The 15,028-nt window shown below is 41.2% G+C and overlaps 1 protein-coding gene across 6 annotated transcripts in view; it reads left to right on the top strand.

Annotated features, from left to right (window-relative positions):
- Positions 1-71: 71 nt before the first annotated feature.
- CNOT7 (CCR4-NOT transcription complex subunit 7) overlaps positions 72-15,028 on the top strand; it is a 28,940-nt gene continuing 13,983 nt past the window's right edge. The window contains exons 1-4 of one of the 6 annotated variants that reach the window (XM_070757634.1): positions 72-148; positions 4,385-4,584; positions 7,500-7,693; positions 11,419-11,580. In XM_070757634.1, the coding sequence (XP_070613735.1) occupies positions 4,468-4,584; positions 7,500-7,693; positions 11,419-11,580 (473 nt within the window). In that variant the 5' untranslated portion in view covers positions 72-148; positions 4,385-4,467. Of the gene's footprint in view, positions 326-4,384; positions 4,585-7,499; positions 7,694-11,418; positions 11,581-15,028 lie in introns of those variants that run through there. The other 5 variants (XM_070757632.1, XM_070757633.1, XM_070757636.1 and 2 more) reach the window with 5 other exon arrangements.

Here is a 15,028-nt window from a genome sequence, read left to right on the forward strand (position 1 = left end):
CGCCGCCCGCTGACTTTCCATTGGTTGGGAAGGGCCTGGGAGGGGCCATCCCGAAGACTCCGATTGGCTAAGCTCTGCCGGGTCTCCGCGGCCGGGAAAGGAGCGTGAAGAAGGGAAGCGAGCGGGCGAGCGAAACGAGGGTTGAAAGGTGAAGAGCGCGGCGCGCGCTGATGATGTAATGGCTTTGTGCGCTGGGAGGCTTGTGGGGGGGTGGGGAAGCCGCGCAAGTGGGTTTTCCGCGCTTTCTGGCTCTCCCTCGCAGCGTTGGGGCTGCCGCCGCCGCCGCCGGGTCCCCCGCTCGACCTATTTCTCCCTCCCCTCGCGCGTGAGTAACCGCTTCTTTCAGTAGGAAAGCCCGTGAGGAGCGGCGGCGGCGACAGCGTTTCTCTTGTGTGTGTGTTTGTGTGTATGTGTAGGTGAGGTGGAGACGCAGGTGGTCGGGAGAGTAAAGTGGAAGCGCGCGCGGTCCGACGGCGAACTTTTCTTTCCGTAACATGGGCGTGTGTGGGGGGGGAATGAACAGGCTGGTGCTTGGAAGTCTCCTATCTCACCTTTGCTTTAGCCTGTGCGACCTCCCTTCCTTCCTGCTTGCTTGCCTACATACCTGCAAGGGTTGGACTAGATGACCTACAAGGTCCCTTTCAACTCTAATAATAAATTTAAAAAATCCTACCTGCCTGCCTGCCTTCCAGAGACAGTAATGCTAGAGGTGTCCCTTGCCTCACCTTGAACAGATCTTCCTTTGGCAACGTCTGCAGCTCCCTTTTCCGAAGTTCCCTCCTACTCACAAAAAAATAAAGTGTTGAGGGAAGATATGAGTTACATGCCATTTAGTTGGTTGTCTTTTGTTTTGTGGTCATTGCAAAGACCTATCTTTCAACAATAACTAAAGGTATGCATTCTGATGTGCAGAGCTGAGTGTGCATAACGTATACATGCCTCCTATCTAAGTCACGATGGAGGGGTCCTTCCCTGGTGTTTCTGAGCTTAGTAGTTTTCTTAGAGAAGTTTCATTACTTGCTTACTTATTTATTTGGATTTATATGCCGCCCAACTCCCGAAGGACTCTGGGCATCTCACAGCCAAATACAAATAAAATACAACATAAAACCTCCTAAAAACCGTTTGAAACATCTAAAACCTCCTAAAAACCGTTTGAAACATCTAAAACCAACAATCAAGCAGTTAAAACAGTTAAGAAAACCCATGCATGACTCTTGCGGCCAAATCCCGATGGTGTACCATCTGATCAGTGACCCCAGGCCTGCTGGAAAAGCCAGGTCTTTATGGCTTTTGGGAAGGCCAGTAGGGTGGGGGCAGTCTGGATCTCGGGAGGTAGCATGTCCCAAAGAATTGGAGCAGCCACAGAGAAGGCCTCCCCCATGGGCCCGCCAGCCGACATTATTTAGCTGACGGAACCTGGAGAAGACTGACCCTGTGGGCCCTTATTGGTTTCTGGGAGGTATGTGGTAGGAGATGTCCTCAAAGATAGTCTAGTCCTAAGCCATGTAGAGCTTTAAAGGTGATAACCAGCACCTTGAATTGGGCCAACAGACCAATCGGGAGCCAGTGCAATCCGCGGAGAATTGGTGTAGTGTGGGTGTACCCATTACGCGGCTGTGTTCTTGACCAACTGCAAGTCTCCAAACGCTCTTCAGGGTAGCCCCATGTAGAGCGTGTTGCAATAATGTAACTGTGAGGTTATAAGGGCGTGAGTGACCATGAGAAGAGCCTCCTGATCCAGATATGATTGTAAGTGGTGCACTAGGCGAACCTGTGCAAAGGTTCACATCATCATTGCTGATAGGAGCAGGGTTTGTTCTTAAATCAGGATCCCCCAATTGGATACAATGGCACTGTAGGCCAATTTTTTGCCCTCCTCAGGTTTCAGAGGCCGCCTAGGAGCCTGGGAAGGGTGAAAACAGTGTCCCCCACTATCCCGGACGCCATACAGAGTCTGGAAACTTCCTATTTCCCACCTTCCGGTAGGACCGGAAGGTTTGTTTTCTGCTCTCCCCCAGGCTCCAGAGGCTTTCTAGGAGCCTGGGGAGGGGGGAAAAACCTTCCCACCCCCTTGATGCCAGAAACACCTTCCCAGAGCCTCTGTGTGAGCCCGTTATTTACCTCAAAATGGGCCGCTGGAGACTCCTGGCCAGCGCACACGTGTGCTGGAACTGATCTATGGCAATGGCTGCCTTGCTGGCAGATATGGCTCCGCGTGCCACAGGTTTGCTATTAGGGGTCTAAAGGCTTACATAATTAACATGAATATATATTTATCAAATTTTCTTAATGTTTTCTGTGGGTAAACTCTAAACCAGACCAAGGAAATTCAGATTGCATAGGAATGGTTAGCTCTACATATTTGTTTAATGCTTTTATTATTATAGTAATTTGTTCTATGCCGTTAAAAAAGGCCTTAGCAGTCTGATACTCTCCAGGATTAGAGCTTCCATATTTCCTAGCAAATTGTGTCAGAGGGCAAATATTTTAAGGTCCAAATCAATTGGTGAATTACCAACTGCTGTAATTACAGAACCATAGAGTTTCATGTCAGATTGCTCGCTGCTTCAAATGGAGGACACAGTTTAAATATACTGTATAAAGAATGTTTAAATTTTTAGTCTTTAGCAATTAAACAACACTCCTAGATTGGAGGAGAAGAGAGTATATGGAACAATATTTGTAATTTTATAATTACAAACCCCGGAAATATTAGAGATATTATTTTTACATTAATTGCTTATTTGTTCTTGATCAATTGATATTTTATTTTACATTAGTAGCCAGTAAAAATATTAAACTTTATTATGCTGATTATAAAAACGTGGTTAAGCTAAAATGCCTTAAGTAGATTGCAAACAATGGCTGTTATTTTACTGAATTAAATTTAAGTTACGGTATTCAAAGTTTCCATTCAAAATATGCTAAACAAATCCCATAGAAATGAACAACAGTTAAAAATAAATTTATATCTACATATTAGTATGATTATTAATTGAAATAGAAAGATTTACTTGAAAATATGAATAAATGGTGTGTATACTAATACACTGGTATCTCTACTTACAAACTTAATTCGTTCCATGACCAGGTTCCTAAGTAGAAAAGATTGTAAGAAGAAGCCATTTTTCCCATAGGAATCAATGTAAACAAATAATGTGTGTGATTGGGGAAACCACAGGGAGGGTGGAGGCCCTGTTTCCTCCCATTTCCTCCCAGGACATTCCTAGAGAGGTCCCCCGGAGGCTTCTCCCCGCCTTTTCCGGCCCTGTTTCCTTCCAGGAGATTCTTAGAAAGGCCCCCCCGGAGGCTTCTCCCTGCCTTTTCTGGTTACAGTTTCGGAGGCTTGGGTTTGTAAGTGGAAAATGGTTCTTGAGAAGAGGCAAAAAAATCTTGAACACCCGGTTCTTATGTAGAAAAGTTCGTAAGTAGAGGCGTTTGTAGGTAGAGGTACCACTGTACATTGATGTACTCAATATACTGTTACTTCATTATGGAGTTGGTGTAGAATTTTAATTTATATATCCGATTAGGGTTTATTGAGCTCAGTGGAAGCTATTTCTTGAAGACGTTTCTACTGTATAGGATTGCAAGCTGGATTTTCATCCAACAAATAATAATTAGTTCTTTACTTAAGATTTGCAAAGGGGGTAATCTTAGTTGATGGAGTTGTGTAAGATAATTTATGTGAATTTTTTCCTCTCCCTTTCTTGTTATATATTTTTAGAGTCCAGAAAGTTGAATTTTGTGGAGTCTTTGAAGCTGTCTGAGTTTACTTGTTTTCTTGTGATTGTTTTGTTACCAGATTAGGTAATATCTTAAGCGTTTAGAAGGAAATTGAGTTTGCTCTTGGTTTATATATAGGAGCTAGCTGTATGTGTTGGTAGAGATTTTTATTATTAGGCTTTTGTTTACTCCAAACTTTTTGAATTCTGACAGATTGTTTATCTGAGATGGTAGTTTCTTGATTATGATATTGTTTACATACTTTCTTTGGTGTTAATTCTGGTATTCATGCCTGCTTATCTGGGTGTGAATTGCTGGTGGGGAGGTTGGAGGGTTTGTTATTTGTTTGCTTTTTAGCTTTTTTATTGTGTCTTTTGAATGATATGTAAATATTCTTTATCTTTTTGTGCCTGCTGATTTGTCTGAGTGCCAGGAATTGTCTAGTGTTTTGGGATTTATCTTGGTCTAAATACTAATAAACTCTGGTTAAATCCGCCAATGTGTTGTGAAATTAAGGAGTCATTTTAAAGATGTTTGTGAGGTGTGGCTTGTGCTGGTTGTGCTATAGTGTGTTGAGCTGTCACATACTTTTTGATAATTTTATTTATGTTTATAAATTTATTAAAATTATTTATTTCTTGTCTTTCTGTTTTAGGTATAAAATTTAAACTTGTTTTATGAAATCGACTTTTCATCAAGTGTACCTTTTTGATGTCTGGTATCTGAAACCTCCTAATTATGCCAGCAGCCACAGTAGATCACAGCCAAAGAATCTGTGAAGTGTGGGCTTATAACCTGGATGAAGAGATGAAGAGAATTCGTCAGGTTATACGGAAGTTTAACTATGTTGCCATGGTAAGATATTGGGAATATAATATACTGCTAAAAAAATAAATAAAGGGAACACTTAAACAACAGAATATAACTCCAAGTAAATCAAACTTCTGTGAAATCAAACTGTCCACTTAGGAAGCAACACTGATTGACAATCAATTTCATTTTGTCGTCAGCATATTCAACTTTGTATAGAGCAAAGTATTCAATAACAATATTTCATTCATTCAGATCTAGGATGTGTTACTTGAGTGTTCCCTTTATTTTTTTGAGCATTTTTCTTTATTTTCTTCTTTGGTTACAGAGGCAGTGTAAATGATTTGTAAAAGAAAAACATAAAGGAAATAATGCATTTCTTCAAAGATAACAAAATATTTCCATTTTATTTATTTATATACAGTATATCCTGCCTTTATTATTTTTACAAATAACTCAAGGCGGTGAACATATCCAACACACCTTCCTCCTGTTTGCCCCACAACAACAACCTTGCGAGATGAGTTGGGCTGAGAGTGAGTGCTTGACCAAAATCACCCAGCTAAGGTGGTAGACTAGAATTTACACTCTCCCACTTTCTAGCTGGGTAACCACTAGACCAAACTGTCTCCATTTACTGCTTTCATTGGAAAAAAGTTCAAAGTAATTAATACAAGTCAGTTCTGAATAGGGGCATATGCATATACAGTGATCCCCCGTTTATTGCGTCCCCAACCATTGCGAATAGGGTACTTCGCTATTTTTCAACCCGGAAGTCAAAAATACCATCTACGCATGCGTGCCGGGCACGCATGCGTAGATGGCAGCGGCTTCCCTGGGTCTTCCCCCTCTTGCTGGCGTCAGCGAGGAGTTTCCCCACCGCCCACGCAAACTCCTCGCTGCCGCCCGCCCTTCGCCCGCCCACGCCGTTCATTCTCGCCGCACGGGCCTGTCCACGCTGTCTCTCGGCGCTTTCCAGCTGAGTCCGGGAGCGAACTCGCTCCCCGACTCAGCTGAGTCGGGGAGCGAGTTCGCTCCCGGACTCAGCACGAAAGCGCCGAGAGACAGCGCCCCCCGACCCCCAACCCGGGTTTGGGGGGTGGTAGGAAGCTCCCATTGTTGGCGGAGACCTTTTAAAACACTCGCGCGGCTTCCAGGACTCGGTTTGGAAGCCGCGCGAGTGTTTTAAAAGGTCTCTGCCAACAATGGGAGCTTCCTACCACCCCCCCGAGCCCCCAACCCGGGTTTGGGGGGTGGTAGGAAGCTCCCATTGTTGGCGGAGACCTTTTAAAACACTCGCGCGGCTTCCAGGACTCGGTTTGGAAGCCGCGCGAGTGTTTTAAAAGGTCTCCGCCAACAATGGGAGCTTCCTACCACCCCCCCCGAGCCCCCAACCCGGGTTTGGGGGGTGGTAGGAAGCTCCCATTGTTGGCGGAGACCTTTTAAAACACTCGCGCGGCTTCCAGGACTCGGTTTGGAAGCCGCGCGAGTGTTTTAAAAGGTCTCTGCCAACAATGGGAGCACTCGCGCGGCTTCCAGGACTCGGTTTGGAAGCCGCGCGAGTGTTTTAAAAGGTCTCCGCCAACAATGGGAGCTTCCTACCACCCCCCCGAGCCCCCAACCCGGGTTTGGGGGGTGGTAGGAAGCTCCCATTGTTGGCGGAGACCTTTTAAAACACTCGCGCGGCTTCCAGGACTCGGTTTGGAAGCCGCGCGAGTGTTTTAAAAGGTCTCTGCCAACAATGGGAGCACTCGCGCGGCTTCCAGGACTCGGTTTGGAAGCCGCGCGAGTGTTTTAAAAGGTCTCCGCCAACAATGGGAGCTTCCTAGCACCCCCCAAACCCTGGTTGGGGGCTCGGGGGTGTGCTAGCGAGCCTCCCATGTCGGCGGGGATGTTTTAAAACACCCGCGCGACTTTCCAATGAGTCCCGAAGACAACGCGTTTGTCTTCGGGACTCATTGGAAAGTCGCGCGGGTGTTTTAAAACATCCCCGCCGACATGGGAGGCTCGCTAGCACACCCCCGAACCCCCAACCCGGGTTTGGGGGTGTGCTAGCGAGCCCCTCATGTCGGCGGGGATGTTTTAAAACACCCGCGCCGCCCCCAATCTTAGGCTCCTCGCTAGCGCTGCGGAAGTAAAAACACCCTCTGCACATGCGCAGAGGGTGTTTTTACTTCCGCAGCGCTACTTCGCGAAAACCCGCTCGTTGCGGGGGGTCCTGGAACGGAACCCTCGCAAAGAGCGGGGGATCACTGTACAGTGGTACCTCTACTTACGAACTTAATTCGTTCCATGACCAGGTTCTTAAGTAGAAAAGCATTTTTTCCCATAGGAATCAATGTAAAAGCAAATAATGTGTGCGATTGAGGGAGGGTGGAGGCCCTGTTTCCTCCCAGAAGATTCCTAGAGAGGCCCATGGAAGTTTCACCCCATCTTTTCCAGTCCTGTTTCCTCCCAGTAGATTCCTAGAGAGGACCCACAGAGGCTTCTTGCCTTTTCTGGCCCTGTTTCCTCCTAGGAGATTCCTAGAGAGGCCTCATGGAGGCTTCTCCCTACCATTTCAGTTACAGTTTCGGAGGCTCGGGTTTGTAAGTGGAAAATGGTTCTTGAGAAGAGGCAAAAAAGTCTTGAACACCCGGTTCTTATCTAGAAAAGTTTGTAAATAGAGGCGTCCTTAGGTAGAGGTACCACTGTATTGTCTTTACAGTTCTTAGTTCTATTTGGTATGTTAATAAAATAAACTAATATTGAACAATTAGATTAATTAATAAGCTTCTTTGCACAGCTCCTTGGTTTGCCCATAGTGCCTGAGTTAACTACAATACAGTAATTGTGTTCCCTATTTAGTCTTTTAGATCAAGAAAAGTATACAGAACATTTATAGTATCTAGCTATAAAAAGTGGAGAATTTATTACTCTTCTAATTATTTCCTATTGTCTTTCACATTTATGCTTTCCAGGACACAGAATTTCCTGGTGTAGTTGCACGACCTATTGGAGAATTCAGAAGCAATGCAGACTATCAATACCAGCTACTCCGCTGTAATGTAGATTTACTTAAAATTATCCAACTAGGGTTGACATTCATGAATGAGCAAGGTGAATACCCTCCAGGAACTTCAACATGGCAATTTAATTTTAAATTTAATTTAACGTAAGTTCTGGAATTGGTTGTGTGTCTTTAAGTGTGTAGAGTATTCTAGAATTGAATAATTTAAGTAGGTGGTTTTTTTTAAAGTGCAGGACGAGTGATAAATTGTGCCTATATAAAATTGTTCAAGTTCTTAAAACTCATGTTCACTCAGATTTATTATTAAGCTGGGGTGGCGCAGCAGGTAGAGTGCTGTACTGCAGGCCATTGAAGCTGACGGTAGATCTGTAGGTCAGCGGTTCAAATCTCATCACCGGCTCAAGGTTGACTCAGCCTTCCATCCTGCCAAGGTGGGTAAAATGAGGACCCGGATTGTGGGGGCAATAGGCTGGCTCTGTTAAAAAGTGCTATTGCTAACATGTAAGCCGCCCTGAGTCTAAGGAGAAGGGCGGCATAAAAATTGAATAAATTAATAAATTAATAAAATATTAATATTATTTTTAAAACCTCTGTTGGAAGCCTAGTTCAGATAGTTAGGGTTAAATCCTTTGTATAAGTTCTTGAACTTTAAATTGATGTTATTCACTGGTTTATATCAAGCAATGAATGTAAGAATGGCCATGTATGGAGACCTTGTCATCCACTAGCTTTATTATCAGGGAAATCTCTGGAATTGGCTGAGATCAGAAGGAAATCAGCCAAAATTGAAGCCTTTGGTCTTCTCCGGGTCCCGTCAACTAAACAATGCCGCTTGGCGGGACCCAGGGAAAGAGCCTTCTCTGTGGCGGCCCCGACCCTCTGAAACCAACTCCCCCCAGAGATTAGAATTGCCCCCACCCTCCTTGCCTTTCGTAAACTACTTAAAACCCACCTCTGCTGTCAGGCATGGGGGAACTGAGACACTCTTTCCCCCTAGGTCTTTACAATTTTATGCATGGTATGTCTGAATGTATGTTTGGTTTTTACTTTAATGGGTTTTTAATTGTTTTTACTATTGGATTATTGTGTATACTGTTCTATTATTGCTGTTAGCCGCCCCGAGTCTCCGGAGAGGGCGGCATACAAATCCAATAAATCAAATCAAATCAAATCAAATTAGTTGACTTCCTTCACATGTTGCCAAAGTTTATATTCTCCAGGGTTTTTTTTGTTCTTATTAAGATTTTCCAGATCATCTTAATTTGGTTTCTTATCGGTGTTCAGATTTCCAGGAAGGAAAAGCATTAGGAAACATTTGCTTCATAAGTTAATTTGTGCATTTCTGGATGAGTTATTGATATTAGCTGAAGTTAGCCTACATTTAGTTTATTGCTTTACAATGTATGTAGATCTTCCTAATTGTGTGAATCTGAATAATGTACAAGACAGTAAAAACAACCACCACCACACAGATTAAAACACAAGGCTAACATCTATAGTCAGTTAGAGACAAAGCATGATATAATTACCCAATATATCTTCTTCTCTCGGCAAATAACATGATATATGATGATTTCAGTGCCATGTTGTAAAAGGCTTATTAGGTAATCAACAGCTCTTTGAATTGAATCCAGACAATTGCTGCTAACTAGTCTAGCTTCAAAAGTAGATTGTTCCACTGATTGCTGCATTTTGGTCAACTGCAACTTTTGGGTCATCATCAAAAACTATCTTACAAAAAATGTGTTGCAGAAGTCTAGTGATCAAAGCCTGAGTGCCATCATCAGATTCTCTTGGTTAAGCTAGAGTACAAGTAGAGCACTAAGGGGAATTATAACACACATCCTCTATAGTTTCTCTTTGCTGGCTAAGTCTAGCCCCCTTCTTCATCATGAACCAATTCCTACAGCAATTATCTAGAGTAGTTGTTGTAACTGATGATACTGAATTGCCATAATAGTTTGTTGAACAAGAGTAATACTTCATAGGATTTAATCTGATCTTGTTTTGCCCCATTCAGACCATGAAAGCTTTTAGATAGGTCAGCCTTTCATGTCATCTTGGCTTGGCAGAGGTGGTATGCTGCTAATGCATCATCCTGAACTGGCAGATGACATCTCCTAGCACTTAATATAAATGTTAATTAATATAGGTGAGAACTCTGAGCTCTATGGCACATTGCTTCTCCCATGGTTGTAAATTAGAAGCATTTACACATCTTTCTGTCTACCATGATACTCTGGGTCATGATACTAATGCCATTGAGAGGGGTGCAATCCTTTCATCCAAATCTTGACAAAGATACAGTAATTGACAAGAATGATTAATGTTGTTTCTATTCCATGAATTTCCTAAATTCCAGGAATCCAAATCATATGGATTATGTATAAGATTCCCTGCTGGTAGTTTCTTACCTTCTCAAAAATTTTCTCTAAAACAATAGGTTGGAAGCTGGGAAGAAGTTGTTAAAAACAACTGGATTCAGTTAGGACTTTTTTAGAAGAGGGTACCCTATTGTCTCCTTTAAGGCAGGTGGCATTACTTTCTCCCTAAAGAATCATTGATGTTTCATAGATCTGTTTCTGCCTCCTCCCCCCCAAATAGGAAATGTGTGGCTCTAATCCACAGATAGCAGGATTCATACCATGGAATTCTGATAATTTCCTTGGAGTTGACAAGCTAAAACCAATTACAGACAATATCTCAAGTCCTCGCTTCATTCATCATTCTGGATTTTATCTGTCTGGGAACCTACTTAGAGTGGACATGAGTGACTTTATTTGCCACATTTATCCAGTGTGTCAACAGGCATTTTGTCCTGCCCATCTTTTTTCAGAAGGTTTGGAATTACTCTTAAGAGGACTACAGGTAGTCTTCCAGTTACAACAGTTCATTTAGTGACCATTCAAAGTTTTAACAGCATTGAAAACAGTGACTTATGACAATTTTTAGTATTTATGAACATTGTAGCATCCCTGAGGTCAGTTGATCAGAATTCGGCCACTTAGCTACTGGTTCTTATTTATGATCGTTGCTGTGTCCTGTGGTCATATGATCCCCTTTTGTAAACATTTGATAAGCAAAATCAATGAAGAAACCAGATTCACTTAACAACTGTGCCACTAATTTAACACCTGCAATGATTCACTTAACAACTGGGGCAAGTAATGTCCTACAATGGGGCAAAATTCGTGGCTCCATGTTCTGGTGATCAGCCAGGATGTCATGAAATCTGCCTGCCAAAGGAGTCCTGCTGCTCTTTACAGAAGCTGGGGCATCTATAATGTACAATTTGACATGGAAGTGGTCTGACCAGAGTAACAACAAATACCAGCATCCTCCATATTCATATCTCATCTTCAAAGTAAAGATCAGGCCAAGTATGTGCTCACCCGCATGAATTATTTGCAACAAGTCCACCGTCTCCATGAAGGCCATAAAATAGTAATTAACAGAGATCCCCATTATTGGTTAAAGAAACACCTTTCATGATGACTTCATAATTCTGGTCAAAGCAATGTTATACTCAAAACCCAAATTTGTTTCCTGCTGACATTAGTCAAATTAACAGTGTTGTGTACAAAGAAATTTTCTTTAATGAATAGCATGTATTTAGTAAGTATCACAATATGGCTTGTTTAACCGTTCTTTTACCTGTGAGCAGAACGTGGTTGAACTCTGCTTCTGTGTGTGTATGCGTGTGTGTGTGCGTGTGTGTGTGTGTGTGTGTGCATATATCTAATTAGCAAAACATTTTTACAGAGATGATTTATTAGCAGTAATATACGCTTTCTGCTGGTAATTCATTTAAATTTATTTTGACAACTCTATTAACAATAGTGATTATTTTTTAATAATGCTTCTTCTAGAGAGGACATGTATGCCCAGGATTCTATAGAGCTATTAACAACATCTGGAATCCAGTTCAAAAAACATGAGGAGGAAGGAATTGAAACTCAGTACTTCGCTGAACTTCTTATGACTTCGGGTGTTGTGCTCTGTGAAGGAGTCAAGTGGCTTTCATTTCATAGGTAACCACAACATACAGAAGCTTGCCAAATTGTTTTCTTTTTCTTTTAATGAAACCTTAAGACAAAATAATTATCTCTGCTTATTAACCTGAAGTGTTAGGCTGGATGAATTCTAGATTGTTTTGTAAAGACCTTGATGCTTTAAATTTACTTCTTCCGTTTACGCTTTGGCTCCAGTGGAAACAAATAATCTGTATCTTAACTGACTAAAGTGTCAGTCATGTAGAAAGGGAGCACTGTATTTTTCTATTTTGCTTTGACAGTTTCCCAGGTCAGAGGAAGGAACAGCCACATATATCTGCTCTTTGTGTACGGTTAGCAGGTAAATGGAAACTGGAATTAGTTGATTAACATCGTTGGAAAGTCCAAATTCAGTACAGCTCTGAAGACTCTTTGATAATGCTGGTAGGGAAAATATGAAACTTTTATCTTAATTGTAATGCCAAATATTGGAAAATTAAACTTTACTGCATGAACCTATTTTCTTACCTGGTTCCAATATTCTAGACCTTTTGGGTTTTTCCCCAATCCCCTAGGCCCCCTTTCCTACCTATAGTGGCATGGCCCCTTAAAGAAAATGGTTGACACTATGTTTGAATTATATGATTTGAAGTTTAGAGGACAGTGTAAGCATACACTCAAGATCTGAATAATTGAAAACAATCTTTTGCTGTATACTTTAAGGCCCACTTCACAATTCTTAACTAGGAAATTTGGAATATTCAGTTGATTAATTTATAAATATGTTAATTATTACGTTTGTCTGTTTAGCATAAAGCTGCTTACTGAAGGTTGTTTTGGCAGGAATGAATATTGGAATATTTTCTGGAACAGATTATTAGCAGAGATATTTACCTTAAAATGGATCATCCTGTTCAAGATAGTGTAGATGGGCATAATCTTTCAATCCATTCTGATACACAGGTTTGAACATTTCAAGAATCCAGGTGCTTTGAAATGAAAAGGGTTTGTAGCAAATATTCTTAACTTGGAGTGCCCAGAATATGTATTGTGTATCAGTTTTTCTTTAACACAATATCCGAGTGAGGAGTTTAAATTCTGTTTTGAACAGTTAGAAGGAATTAAATTAGCTTTTAAAATATTGATCATATAGTTGATGGGGAATTGTTATTATGCAGGATTCCAAATACTGTTAGAGAAATGATAGAAAATTTATGTCAAAGGTGCTTTTTGCTTCAAAAGGCAATTGGACTATTTTCTTCTTTTTTCTTCCTCCTCAAGGAAAAAAACAGTCCAGTTGCCTTTTGAAGGGGGGGGGGGGAAGCACTTTTGAGGCATCTATGACCTGGATGACTGAGAATCTTCACAGGTAGAAAATATACATTATACAGGAGATCTGTGCTTCAGCAGTACTATCATTTGACTGGTTTTCAATACATTTTATGAAGATGTCTTCTAAGGTCTTCACTTTGACTTTAACTGTGTGCAATTCAAAACTGGACGTTTTGGTGCTGTTAGCAGGCGTTGTATGGAAGGAAGTCAATTACGTTTTTGTTCTTTAGGTCAGATTAGTTAATATTTACACCCTTATCCTGGAATAATTCTGTAGTTGCTGGGCAGTTCTTGGCAATATATTTGGAGCTGGATGAGTCCTCTTCCATAAAAGAGGAGAGATCTGTAAACTAATGGCTTTCAATCTCTGCTTGTTAATTTCACTCTAAAGCAGCATTTCCATTGGAAGGTTTTTGGATAATAGATTACTTACATAACTCAACTTTCAGCTGTTTTGTGGGGTTGACTCTAGGTTTGTTGCAGAAAGTGTACCATGTCTCTTCCCTCCTCTTCTCTTGATGATTATTAAAGTCTCAGAGTTTTCTCTGTTCTTTCTATATGTTGAAGGTTGCAATAATGAGCCGGGGTGGCGCAGCAGGTAGAGTGCTGTACTGCAGGCCACTGAAGCTGACTATAGATCTGAAAGTCAGCGGTTCAAATCTCATCACCGGCTCAAGGTTGACTCAGCCTTCCATCCTTCCGAGGTGGGTAAAATGAGGACCCGGATTGTGGGGGCAATAGCCTAGCTCTGTTAAAAAGTGCTATTGCTAACATGTTGTAAGCCGCCCTGAGTCTAAGGAGAAGGGCAGCATAAAAATCGAATAAATAAATAAATAAATAAATAAATAAATAAGGCAGCACAAGGCTAGTATTTAAATCAATAGATTAACGATAAGGTGATTAAAAAGCCTCTTTTGAAAGAGTTTTTCACAGTAGCTGCTGCCTCCTTGCTGTCCTAGCATCCCCCCCCCCATGACAATTTTAAAACACATAAAATTATAGTACTTTTTTGTAGTTTGTTTCATTTTCTGTCTTGCTGGAAAATGGATGTGATTTATTGCTTTCATGTAAAACCTTGATGGCGGGTATTTGCTGTCACTGTTAGTATATGTGAATAATTGTTTTTCTAGATGGAGATGATTTGTGGTGAATAGGGTTCATTCATTGTGATTATGATGAAAGGCAAGATTGTTAGGTGAAATTTGGAAAACCAAAAATGGAAAAAAGTAGTTTGGGAGCTAGATATAACAAGCTGGGTATCCATACAACAAATATAATTTATGGATCCTTTAGAATTCTCTGCAATCCTGCATTATTTTGATGTCCACTTCCTCTAAGTTTTATTGAATAAAACAATAAAACTTTGTCATCTCTTAACTGGATATATTAAACCAATACTTATTTTCTTTTATATAAAACTATGTAAATCTTTGGTTTTGGTAACTTTAGCAGTTACTAAACCCAAATGAATCAAAAGACTGAGGGACATGATAAAAAACAGTGTTATCTCACTTCATAAAAATGGAGGAAAACCAACAGGTTTTCCCAGAATGCAGGTAGTACACGGATTGTTCCTAGTTATATAAGGTATTACTGAATGCACTCTGAGTTCAAATCACCTGGAGTTTTATTAATAAAAAACAAAGTTTTTGAAATAGAAATGTACTGGATACCAGTGCAGGGCCATAGATCTCTTAGAAGATCAGACTGATTAGTAAATGGTATTCGACATTCTGAAGTTTTCAAGTGGTCTCAAGACAGCTTGTTGCTATAGTAATGAGGACACAGGTGATTGCTACAGGTGTTTTAAAGGTTTCAGTTGAATTACTACTTGGACATCAATCAAAATTAGGCTTCCTGTCTGTAGCCTCTGTCAATCTATTTAGGAGTTGCTGCGAGTCTAGAAGTTCCCCAGACCACAGGCCTATTCCCTAATGGATAATTCTTGATAACAGTGAATGAACAGGAACTTTATTTTAATTCCTTCCTGAATGGGTAGTTCCAGTCAGCGGTTTCCAAGAAGCTCAGTTGCTGTTCATTTGTGTGTTTTAGAGTTCTGTTATTTCACATTCAAATGAATACTTTCGAAAAGTTCCCTGAGCTATATAGAATTGCTATGATAGCACCTCTAGCCTGGATAACATACAGTAATATG

Source organism: Erythrolamprus reginae, chromosome 7, assembly GCF_031021105.1.
Source record: "Erythrolamprus reginae isolate rEryReg1 chromosome 7, rEryReg1.hap1, whole genome shotgun sequence".
Classification (NCBI taxonomy): domain Eukaryota; kingdom Metazoa; phylum Chordata; class Lepidosauria; order Squamata; family Dipsadidae; genus Erythrolamprus; species Erythrolamprus reginae.